General features: G+C 35.3%; 1 protein-coding gene across 3 annotated transcripts in view; it reads left to right on the forward strand.

The window, feature by feature from the left end:
• The window catches only part of LOC137396233 (uncharacterized), a 29448-nt gene extending 16600 nt beyond the window's left edge, over positions 1-12848 (forward strand). For all 3 annotated transcript variants that reach the window (XM_068082417.1, XM_068082418.1, XM_068082416.1), the window contains exons 6-13: positions 2389-2581; positions 2737-2929; positions 6050-6161; positions 6950-7168; positions 8099-8232; positions 9376-10184; positions 12109-12660; positions 12737-12848. In XM_068082417.1, coding sequence (XP_067938518.1) covers positions 2389-2581; positions 2737-2929; positions 6050-6161; positions 6950-7168; positions 8099-8232; positions 9376-10184; positions 12109-12204 — 1756 coding nt within the window. In that variant the 3' untranslated portion in view covers positions 12205-12660; positions 12737-12848. The remainder of the gene's footprint in view (positions 1-2388; positions 2582-2736; positions 2930-6049; positions 6162-6949; positions 7169-8098; positions 8233-9375; positions 10185-12108; positions 12661-12736) is intronic.
• Positions 12849-13430: the final 582 nt, after the last annotated feature.

Genomic DNA, 13430 nt, shown 5'->3' on the forward strand with positions numbered 1-13430 from the left:
TTCTGAGCATTCTAACTGCGATTGACTTTCTCAATTTAAATCTTGAAACATCCTGGAAGTTAGATCACCTCAAACAACAAAAACAATCGCAAATGATAGAACAATAAGTGTTGATAAAATCTACTAAAATTTAGTGCGAGTTCATTTTTGAACCCTTTTCACCTATGACCTATTTCACCTATGACCTATTTCACCTATGACCTATTTCACCTATGACCTATTTCACCTATGCAAATGCAAACTCGTGTATGACTCATATCCTGTACCATTTCTGGCTTAGAGAGGAAATAGGACTGGCATAGCAATGGAGATGGAGAAAGGTTGTAATACTTCGTCTTGGGCAAGAAGTCCGGTTTAAGTTATCATCTTGGCAGATTATTAATTTATGCAAAGTTTCCTTCCATTCCTCATCCATCTCCACAGAGCTTGACAGAATTCTGGCCTCGTACAGCTAATTGAGAAACTTCTCGCTACTGAAAAGCTGAAAAAGGACCTAAAAATCCATCCATATCATGTTAGAAACACCTGTTAAAGCAGTCTCCAGCTGATGCTTCTTGATACGCAGTGATTTAATCTAACCTCTGCATGCATAAACTCTATTGACGTTATTCCATGTAATCTCATCAGGCAAGAGTCTGCCAAAATTTTTGAACAGATTTAGCCTGGCACCTACGTCAAGATGTTGCTTCACATTTCAAATGACCAGCACTTGATCATCTCATCATGTAGAACAGAACATTTGGCAATTTCTCATTGCTAGGAAAATGTTGAGGTAGTTTATAATTTCTAGCAGTCATTGAAAGGTTGGTGGCTGTAATAGATTGATTTCCCAGAGAGCACAGCTAGTACGCTTTAGTTGTTAGTTCATCAGGCGCTCTTAAACATGAACTTGCACAAGATTTTAGTAAGAAAACTTTTATAAGAAAGTATAGATATTTTTCTATCATTTGCAACTGTTTTTAATGTTTGAGGTGATCTGACTGCCAGAATGTTTCAACATTTTCGAAAGAAACGCTCAGAAGAAAATTATGTGCAAAATGATGTGACTAGTTCTATCATTGCTATAATTGATATCAGCTATTGAGTACAGGTTGCAGTCTGTCTTGCCAGTCCCTTGGCAACTACAGGCATCACACCTTCACTTGATCTGAGAGTTTTAACCATGATTTAGTTTTTTCGATTTTAATCTTGATACATCCTGGCAGTCAGATCATCTCAAACGTCAAAAACAATTGCAAATGATAGAAAAATATCAGTATTTTTTGAAAAAATCTACTAAAACTTTGTGAGTTTATCTTTAAGTGTGTTAGCTGACTCCATTCAGAGGCCTGACCTTGGTGGACCCCCAGAAGGCTATGCGTAGATACTACTAGCTTAGGAGAGCTGGCATCTAGCTCTTCTATTATTAGGCAAACTTGTATTAACTCTGTCATTAGACTAGTAGAGTTATCAGTACGATATTTGTGACTACTAGAGATACTAGCCACTCTTACTATTACATGAACAAGTAGTTCTCATTGCATAACTAGTGGTAAGATTTATCCCATAGATTACCTCTATGTCAATCCATGGGAAACGGAAGGGCTTGCGATTTGTTTGCTGTAACCTGAGTCAGTGGTCAATATTCTGATACCCGACATTCAAACTCTGCGACCTGTTCATTTACAAGTGGAAGTAGTCATGAATATTCATGCAGAACACGTGCAAGTTGGAGTATTGTGGCCACATGGCCCTCAGTGATTGAACTTTGAAGGACCATAGACAATGCTGGAGTTATTACCACAGACTGTATAATAAAATTGGCTGAAATTTATAATTACAGGCGTCTAAACAACTCTGTTTTCTTACTTTAATGATGGCTAATAATTTGTACAGTAATCTCTCACTTTTCACAGTTAATTGAGACCAGCAAATCTTTCAAAAAATGAAAATCCATAAAATAAAAACTAAAAAACTCACATTTAATAAAGTCAATTTTTTATTAATCATAAGCATTTTCTTTTTTTTGAGGTCATTAGGTCAAGGGACAATTGTGAGGATTAAATGCATTTAAGAGGCATGATGAAGGGTGTCACTAGAACTTTGAATTTTTAGACTTAGGCAAAATGTAACAAGACAAATGGTAAACCACAACAACTACTATCACAATGGCGGAGGTATCGGAGGCTCACCGAGGTATCTCATTGGGCCAGAGTATAAGAGACTTTTTTTCCCTGTTTTTATTTTTTTTCCAGTTTTTCTGATGAATATATTCATCCTGCGAAGTACTGAAGCCACAAAGGCTGAAGCATGAAATAGCAAAAGATTGGTGTATATGCTTGAATCTGTTCAAAGCTATACCTAACTGCTGTCCATTATTTCACGGTTTGGGTATGCTCGGTGTTATAGAATGATCAGCATACAGACCTGCGACCGGAGATCTCTTCAGCAACTCATCCACTTGGAGCCAGAAGTGGTAACAGATACAGTTACTAGATATTTAGCTTTGGATGTTGCTCTCGGGCTAGTACATCTGAGAACACTTCGGATAGTTCATAATAACCTTAGCTCCAAAACCATATTCATCAAATCATCACCTAAAGTAAGTGAAACTATTTGTATTAATGGAAATATTTAGTATTATTCTAATATGAATATAGGGTTACTGCAGTTTCGTGGTATAAACTGATAATATATAACTTTTGGAAGCACTTCTGTTAAAAATATAAATGGTAAATACTGCTTTTTTATATTTAGCATGAGGCCCTATCCGCAGTTATTGGAGACTTTGAGGAGAGTGGCCAAGTAGCCCCAGATCACTGCGCAAATCGGAATGAAGACAAAGTTGAAAAAGGCATTTCTAAGGAAATAGAAAACAGATTCTCTGTTGATATCAGAAGCTACGCTCTTGTCTTACTTGAAATGGTAGCTTCATGGAATAAACATAACGGTTGGTAATTTATTATGGAAGTAGTTAGTAGTCTGTTTAACAGAGATGCTGCGCTAATGTGACACATTCATGACAGTGATGATTACGGACATAGTGATCAACTGTGGAAGAAGCTTTTTGTGTTATTTATAGCCTAATAGTCAGACAAAACAACTAATGAATTTGTTTGCAGAAACAACTATTAATATGTTTTGTGGAAATGAACCTCCGCATTGATTTTCTAGATTATGTAATTCCACATACCGTAAAACCTCTATTTGATCACCATATGTATTTGACTACCACTATGAGGGAAGGGTTGTAATATAAGGTGCCACTCTTTAATTGAACGCCACCTCTATTTCACCGCCACTTTGACATTCTTCCATCTTTATGAACCCATGGTAGCAGGTGATCAGTAGAAAAGTGTCTGCAAAATAGCACTAATAATGACTTGGTTACATCGATAGCAATTAATTTTTTTGTTGTTGCTGTTCGTATCAAAATCTGGCTTCCAACTCCAAAGCTTACGGTTTTTTAACCTTGAAAGCAACGCCATAGAAGTAATTATTAACTCTATCAAGCTAATAGTAGCTCCTTGTTTAACGTATCTTGGTACTTTGACCAAGAAAAGCTGTTGAACATTTACGATGGAGATTGTTCTACTATTTTCAGACTATAACTTGTGCTTAGCGAACCTGCGGTTATCAGTTTATCATTACTTTCGCGAAAAGTTTTGAAAATAGCAGCACATAGAGTTTTTCTTTTCTAAAAGACTGTTTGAACACTAAGATCGACTAGTTCAGCAGTTCAGACAAAGAGTTGAGGTCAGCAAACACTGTGGAACATATTGAACAGCCAGAAAAAAATGGAATCGTTCCATACAAAAAGATCAGTCAGAACACAACATGCTGAGCAAACGATGCAAGTATTTTTGTTTTAAAAATGTTAATTTTTGTTTTTGCAGGCATTATACCGGTAATTATAATTATGGTTTGTTTATGTCACTTGTTCTTGAATATATATAATTGTAGCATTTGATAGATTACTATTACATAACTTATAAATTTGCAGAGTTATAGTCTTCTATTTGATGGCATCATTCAATTTATCTTAACTCGGCTTACTATGGATCTGCGCTTATAACTTTTCTTCTATTACACATAAAAAGCCCCTTTTTGTTGAAAACTGTAGCAGACATATCAATGATTGCAGTGAGTTTTAATGCAACATTGTTAAATATAGCTATAGAATAAAAATATGCCTTCAAATTTGAAATGAAAAAAAATTGAAAGCTCCAACAATTTGCAACGCAGGCTATAAGATCATTGTAGGTTAATTGCAAGCAATAAATATCGACTGTTAAAGATATTCTCCGCTTCCCAATGCAAATTACAATGCATCTATAACAAGTTGGATAAGTTATAATAGCAGGCTTATTGCATCCTAATGAGTTAATGTAGCTACTTTCGAAAGAGAGTGCAAAATATAGGTGGTATTCGCTTTGCCTTTAAAAGGGTTAAAGATAGCTTCCCTAAATTCTGATAAGCTATTTTAAAAGTACAATGCTACCCTCTATTTGAACGCCACCTCTAATAGAAAGCCACTAAAGGGGAAGAGTTAAAAATAGAATGCCATGGTGTTCAAATAGAGGTTTTCTGGTAACTAGTGCTTTAACTAGTGCTTTATGAGAGAAGTACTTCAAGTGACTGCGTGTATTTATTGTGAATAGTCAATTTTGGGCTAAGCGACTATTTTAATAATCAAACGAATTGGTTTTTATCAAGATTAACAACTGGAGGCTTTACAACTCCTTTATAAGAGGGATAACTGACTGAGGTTGGTTAGTAAACCAATAAAAGCACTTCACTAAGAACCAGTAAAGGCTGGTTCACACTATATTGCCGTATCTTGGCATTCCTACTAAAATTACTTCGGTGATCATCGGCGATATCAATGTTCATACTATCACAAACCCATCCGCGTTTGTACCAGCAAATATTCGACAGTGTAGTGTTCTCATTTTTCTTGAAGGAACTTCTTTGTTACCACGCACTCGAATTAGATACTAGTCCCGCAGCAACTATCATAAATGAAAATAAACGGATTACGCTATCCGCTACAGCAAACCACCATCGCCGAATTGGTGTACACTGTACAGGCTGTAGTTGATGCTTGACAAACTATCGAGAAAGTTTGCTTGTTGCAAACTTTCTGACGTATCCGCGTTGCTTTGTCAATGCCATCAGTCCCAGGTGTACATAGTCGACAATGAACACCGAAAGGACAACTCCAACATACGGTGATATAGTGTGAACCAGTATTTAATGAATAAAGGAACTTCGGGAACAGTAGTCAGCAATAAAAGATTCTATTAGTAAATTAAATTCTGCTTGAGATGTTTTAGATACAGCCAGCTAAAATGACAGTTAAAATGACAGCCCAAAATGAAAGCTAAAATTGAAAGCTAAAAATGACAACTAAAGGCGACAACGGAAAAGGTTTCTGAAGATACCCAGAATGCATTGCAACTGTAAAACAGTTGAATCTCGATTAGGCGTTGTTCTTCATCACAGAAGGACAAATTGGTTATATTTTCCAGTGTTCTAGTTTTGGTAAAAATGGTGGCCAATGATATTTCATGGATTCTAATGATATATATTTTGTTTGTCTGAATAAAAGATTATTAGAGATGACTTCATTAACGTTTTCATCCAGCTTTCTGTGTATATCATATTATATTTGTGTTTGGTGAAAAATAGCAACAAAAACTGTAGGACTTACAATGATTTTATTAAAATTGTACAACTTTGCTAAACAAATAACATACAGAGGAAACTTAGAAATAGGCATAAAAATAAATACAATTCATTACCAGTGCAATGTAAATTTACTATAAAACTGTATTTAAACAATGCAGCTTTATTAACATTATCTATAGCAAATATTTAAAAAGTGGTGATGTCAGCCATATCTGGTCTTTGAGTTGCATGCTTTTTTATAAGGAAAAGACAACTCCGCTAAATTATAACGTTGTATGGAGAAGTATTTTACGCATGGGCTAAACTGGGTGATTTGGAATGTATCGATTAAATTTTTTGTCTAGATTTGTATGTTATTTATTGTATGTGAATTTTATAGGCAGACCAATAAAGCCAACACATTACAAGAGGTCATCCAAGGTCACAAAGGGGTCGAGGTCGATCACTAACCAAAAGCAAGTTAGAGCTACTCCACCTGTAATGAGATATGGGTAAGTTGGTTAGTTTATAGTCATACCAAATTTATCTTTAAATAGCTTGATTTTAAAAAGTTCTATATCCACATATTAGTTAATAAATCAAATATTGCAAAATATGTCCCTGATTGATCATTAGGACAATCTTCACAAAAATTGGCAGCGAGAATAAAGTTTTAACTAGGAGATTAACTAAAGGCTTACAATGATATGTTCTTATATTTTTCACAACTTTCATCTAAATACCAGCATTCCTTGTGAAATGTCTTAGAAACCATATTTTGTTGTTTTACACATCATTTTACATGACTACTCAGTAGGAAAGTTATTTTAGACGCATCTTTGTTTTAAAAGGTTGTATTATTAGCTTAGCTTTGCAAAAAAGGATTTAAGTCTATTAACATAATTGAAAGGCAAAATAGTTAAACAATAAATTCAAATTTTGGCTAGCAAATGTACTCCACTTGAACATCTTTCTTATATTTTTCCCAATTAAGCTATTTGATATCCATGTTTATTTAGTATAGTCTCCGTCTTAGTTGATATCTGATATGACACCATGTAAGCTAGACATCACAAAAATTGTTCACAACATCACAACATTGTTATCTTGACTTAATGCTTGTCAAGGTTATGCCTGTCTGCAACTTTTGGGGAACATTCTCCTTTGTTGAGGGTAACAGTGCTGTTCTATTAAAACAGGGCTGATTCCTACAAACTGTTTCTTTCACATCTGCTGTGCTTCCTGTAACCCTCTCAACTTTGAATTTTGTTCTCATATCGGCTTTTGGTTTGTTCTACAGCACGCTGTCCCAAAAGCCAAAGTTTGGAGGTATTTTGGAAGAGCCTCCATCTAATGGACATATAAAGAAATTTGGTCTAAGGTTGGAAACAAGTACAACAGGAATTGAAGATGTGGAGGTATCTAAAATAGAAGGAGAGGACAATTACGAATTTTATGGACCACATGCTTTAGGAGTTATCATTCCTCATTCAACTGTTGAACAAACTGGTCAAAAAAGGTGAGAAGTCGTTTGTTTGTTCATAGCTGACAGCTATTAGGAGTCATCTATCAGTCTGATTATTAGCTATATCTTAATGCATTATGCAGGAATATATGTTAATATTCCTCTACAACAATAAAATACAAAATATTTCTCTCCTTACTAAAAAATGAACTAACAGAAATATAGAGCGGTGCAACTTTAGGTAATCTGATCAGACAGATGATAGCAGGTGCTCTTTGTGATAGTGAGCAAAGTAGTAAAAGCTGTTCTGATAGGCTACACCAAGTATTGCACGAAATTATACTTCAAATTATTCTGTCATATACATTCAGAACTTTAAACTGGCCATTTTACAACAGGACAAACAGTTTGCAAATGATTTAGACTTTAACAGCCTGGGAATACACATGTTGAACTGAAGAAAAACGAACGTTTAGTCAAATTGTTGTTTGCGGTGTGAACCAAGTCTTTTTATTAGCAGAAGAGAAAACAAAGTATTTTCTTGCCTAATACTGTAATTTTCTGTGTCATATCAGTCTTTTTAGTTAGAATAAGTCACCTCTTATTTAACCTCTTGTTTGACCTATGACCCTCATGTACTGAACTATTCAAGAGATGTACTCTCTTATCTAAGGGAACATCATCAGTATTACAGATTCCACATGCTTTCTGAAGCTTCCTGACATAGTTGTGAACAGTATGTTCTTTTTATGAAATTCAGCTAAAAAACTGAGTAGCAAGGAGTTAGCCTATTGATTCAAAGAGAATGAATGTAATCTTTAGTAAGGGAGGAAAACAGGGCACTCGTACAACCTTCAGCAGGAGAGGTGGAGAGGGCACCATTATTGCTGATTTTTTTACTCATCATGAAGGCAGCATTGACAAGATTGACCTACTTACTTCATATACATTTGCTGCTGGATAACAACTAGTTTAATGTTCCAGATACTATTCTCACCCTGCTGTCACGAGACAAGGCAGTGGCTCTATATGCAGCACAGATACGGGTTATCCTACGAGTCTGGAGTCCCATCCCATAGGCAGTTTAGAGCCTGAACTAGTTTGGCCTTCCATCTCTGGTAAGACCTGTTACTTACAAGGATTAATCAGAAATGTGAGCCCAATTCTTTGTGGAAAAATATGAGCACAAAGATGCTTGAGAATAAATTAAAAAATCGTAAATGAGTTGCATCCTATGTATCTGCAAAAAAGTTTTTTGTGGACAGCTAGACCTTTTAGCTGTACAGTGAAACCTCGGTTCTCGAACGCTTTAGTTCTCGACCAACTCCGTTTTTGACCAAAAATTTTGAGATTTGTTCGTCTCGACCATAAATTCGGTTCTTGACCAAACCGGAGCATGCGTATTGGAATTAAACATTTGGAACAGTTCCGGAGACGGCATGTTTATACGTTTAACGACGTTATTATAAGCCACTTTTGGAAAGTTCTCAAACAAAGAGAGAAGTTTCGCGTCATAAATTCTTCACAAAAAGAAGGAGCCATCTGGGAGGGCGTCACCTTTATCGAAGAGATTTTTTAGGGACACAACTCTTTCAGTCGAGTTACCCTAAATTGTTTTGAAGGAGGATTTTTCTTCGAAGATGTGAAGTAAACGTGCCATTGTTGTTTATATTCTCTTTTTCACATGATTTTTGATGTAACTGACCTGTTGTATTTTATGGCTGTTTCATTATCAAATTCTGCTGTTTTTGGTATTGTATCGTAACCTTTGATGTTTTCAATGTTTTAAGAGCGGAGCATACGAAATGTTTACTTTTTTTTCATCATCATAGATAGAAAATCTTTTATTAGAATTAAACACAATCTATACCTACGCATTTTTATTTATGCAGTATACAGTACAGTTTACGGTGTAAAATGTTAAAAAATACTTTACCAAAGTTGGTAAATCGACTTGGAACGGATTAAAATTTACATACATTAATTTTAATGGGAAAACCTGTTTTGGATCGCGAACAACTCGATTTTCGAACAACCTTCTGAAACGGATTGTGTTCGAGAGCTGAGGTTCCACTGTTACAGTAATTGCCTTCTTTTTTTAGCTGAGAATTATGCACAGCAGGTTACACATTGTGACAATAAGTAAGGAGGAACCCAGCATGTCAGACGTAGTCTTGTTTTTTCTTTGAATATGGGTGACTATTGAACGCGTTTCATAATTAAAAGTGTTGCAGTATTATAAATTCTTGTAACCTTTTTAGGAAAAACGTCTTTGAAACATACGAGTAAAACCAATGTGACTAACAGCTCGTGTATTCGAGTGGAAGATGTGCTTCCAGTAGGAGTTGTCCAACTAGAGACCAACTACAACAACAATATCGTTTCTTGCACTCTATCAGCCGATGCCTCTGTGAACCATCATCCAACTAAATACTCTCCACATCGAGACAGTTTATGTGAATATGAAGAGTATGACTTTCAAAATGACCCCGCCTTCTCAGAGCTCACAACTTCGGAGTTCTCGGTGAGGAAAGCACCTGATTTCACAGAAAAAACAACTTTCAATATATGCAACGCCAATAATTTCAGACAGCTACCTTCCACACCAATCGATGCCGAAAATCTGCCATCTAAGCTTGACTTAGCTGAGCTGGCAGAGAAAGTAACGCAGGATGTTGAGGTGCTCTTAAAAACTCGCTCTCGACCCAACTCTGAGGCGAGCAATATGTCAACACTTCCTAATGACGGCTTCAAACCTCGCTCACTCACATTGGTTGAATCCCTGAGGTCAGCGAGTGCATCATCAGAAGCTAGCCAATCAGCAGTCTCCATGGAAGACAACCTTGAACTCTACATTAATGAAAAATTTCCTGATACGACTGCACCCCAAAGTGCCAAATTAACTTGCTTACATAGGTCTGGAATTACAGGAGCGCAATTGAATTATAGCAAAGCCTTAGCCAATGAATATGACATTGTGACACCACATTTGCTATATTTGAATGCATCATCTACTAGACGAGCAATGAAAGGCTATAGGGAGCAGCTCGCGCAGCCCACATTGAGTCAGGTGAGCCAATCAGATAATGTATGTGAGTGTCATATACTATGGGGAGGCAATCAGATAAAATATGTCATATAGTAAGGTGAGCCCATAGAGTTATCTCTCCCTAGAGTGATAACAACACGAGCATTTCTGGTGCCAACAAGGAGCGTTTAGGCCACGCCCCTTTTTTGTGCTATTCAATTGCAGTGATTGACTAGATCAATAACATCAGCCATGAGAATGGTTAAACAAGAATCATGAATTTCCACAGTTAAGATAGTATTTATTGCTCATATTAAAGAAATGATGATTATAGTTTATTACTCTAATATATGCTTACTATTTAAAGCAATTCCATACCTACATGACTTGCAAAGGCACTGAATAGATGGTGTTAAGTAAGTGAGTTAATGCAATCAGTTACTCATAGATAAGATAGATAGTCCTATTGGGGTTGTATTACATTAGTGTGATAGGAAGCTAATCGGCTGCCATCAACTATGAACTGTACTACCCGGCATTGCTCCAATAATAAAAAAGTTTTTGGACATAAAATTTATTTTATATAACATTTACCATTCCAACTTTTGAACTTCATATCATGAGAAAATATTTTTAAGCAGTTTAAATGAATTAAGAAGAAAAAGAAAACAACTGTAAATGTTTTCACGCTTTTTCAAACAACTACAACTTTTAAACTTCATATCATGAAAGAAGTTTTTTGTTGAAATAAATTAGGAAGAAAAATGAAAATGCAAATGTTTAAATGTAAATGTGAAATAATTAGTAAGTAATGGCTAAATATAACCTGTTTAGCTATGATTACAATAAAAAATTATTTAATAAATAAAGTAATAAAAAAGCCTATTTTATTTTTAGACAATTATAATTTAGTATTATTAAGTATAATTTATTTTTATTTAACATATAACAACATTTGCCACTCTAACTTTCAAACTTTTTGTTTGCTTACATCAAGCAAGGATGTCCACTAACTAGTGGACATCTTTGCTTCAAGCTAGTCTATGTATTTGATTGATATGTATTGAAATCTAATATTACATGCAAGGGCTGTTTGTGGACTGTGGTGTCAATGAATCACTCTATCACCATACAATGTCAATATTTCCAGTTGTTGGCAGTCGATTAGCTTCCCATCGCACTAATGTAATACAACCTCAGTATGACTATCTATCTTATCTATGAGTAACTGATTGCATTAACTCACTTACTTAACACTAGCTATTCAGTGCCTTTGCAAGTCATGTAGGTATGGAATTGCTTTAAATAATAAGCATATATTAGAGTAATAAACTATAATCATCATTCCTTTAATATGAGCATTAGTTACTATCTTAACTGTGGAAATTCATGATTATTGTTTAACCATTCTCATGGCTGATGTTATTGATCTAGTCAATCACTACGGTTGACCAGCACAAAAAAGGGGCGTGACCTAAATGCTCCTTGTTGGCACCGAAGACGCTCATGTTGTTGAAGGCACTGTTATCACTCTAGGGGGAGATAACTCTATGGGTGAGCCAATCAAACACTATGTGTGATTGTCTTAGACTAAGATGAGCCAATCAGACAATATGTGTGAGATATACCAGCAAGATTACATAAAATTGCAAAATCAAAATGTCTGTAGGTTGTTGCCATGTTATCTGACAGACTAAAATAAGTACCATTCGAGCTCTTGGCACCTAATAGTGGGTTACTTTTAGCAAAAACAGAAATGAGGGAAAAATACAAGGAACTGTTTCATTTATTAATACTACCATATTATTTGATCGAATTCCGGTTGGATGCTATGAATCTGCTGTAAACCAACATTTTTAGCTCAAAAACTTGACTTTGGTTAGCTCGCAGCTAGATCTCTAAATGAACAACTACTGAAGTTGTACATGTGCAACTCGAACATTAACCAGAACTATATATTTAACAGTTACTCGTGGTAAGTGAGGGATGCTGGCTACAAGACCCGGCTTTATCAGCAGATTCTGTGCTAACCCAACTGAGACAAGTCTTCATTCTGTCCTAGGCTTTACCTTGCCAATGATGTAGCCTTTATTTCTACGATCAAACTTTGGACTAATTCTTAAAGCTTATGAGTGAAACGAGAACGCTCAAAGTAGACTTGGCAGTTCCTGATTTTACGGTTTAGAGAGCCTGAAGAATATTCACTGTTATTTTATTTACATTTTTGTAAAACCAGCACTTTTTTAGGTGAACAAATTTTGTAATTGTTGATGCAAGCAGTAGGTAAACATTCAGATGTCCACAATCATTAGTAAATATTTTGTACAGAATATTTTAATTATACTCACATTTCAAAGTTCCAGGGCTGTTACATTAATTCATTGAATGAAATGAAAGAATTTCTCAAGTGACACTATTTGTTCAACCAAAATAACAGACTATCATTTTTCTGGCAGCATGTACAGTAGAGAGAGATCATTGAACTTAATAATGTAGTGTACAAGTATGTACCATAGAGGTCATTAATAATGTAATGTACAAGTATGTACCATAGAGGTCATTAATAATGTAATGTACAAGTATGTACCATAGAGGTCATTAATAATGGAATACCTAGTTTTTGCCACTATTTTTTTTAAAGTTTTACAATAATCAAATAGATTTTATTTTAAATCTAAACCTTGACCTCAAATAAAATATCTAAAAACATGTTTGTTTACAGTGTATCGCTACAGTTATGGTTTTATTTCACTTGGCTATAGAGCATTTTTCCTAACTGATCTGATTTCTCATCCTCGGAGATCACTCATCAAAAAGATGCCAGGTCAGCCCCATACATCTGTGAAAACAAATTCAGGCTGCCATTAGCCAATGGAAAATACTTAATGGTTTGCGTTGTTTTTCAGTGTCATAACACGAAGTAGCCATGAAAAGACAGCTTCTAAACTTGGTGCATTTCTAAGAAAATGTTTATTCATCAGTGCTGAAAGTATGTCTATCCAACTTATTTTGTAAAAACGAAAAGTTGTGGATATACGTACTTACTGTTTCTCAACTTAATATTAGGAATTATCTACTCAGCTGTAGACAACTCCTGCAGCCAAAACTAGTAATGTTTATGAACTAGTAGATTGAAGCATTACTCAGTGTCACGCAACAGCTAGCGCTAGTGACCTTATTAATACAACCGGTCGACATCATACACAGCTTAGAGCAACTCCCTGAGAACAGAGTTCAGAATATGACTCTCAAACTAAATGCTGGCATTGCAAAGCATCAGCAAAAGTT

Source organism: Watersipora subatra, chromosome 5 (assembly GCF_963576615.1).
Source record: "Watersipora subatra chromosome 5, tzWatSuba1.1, whole genome shotgun sequence".
Taxonomy (NCBI): Eukaryota; Metazoa; Bryozoa; class Gymnolaemata; order Cheilostomatida; family Watersiporidae; genus Watersipora; species Watersipora subatra.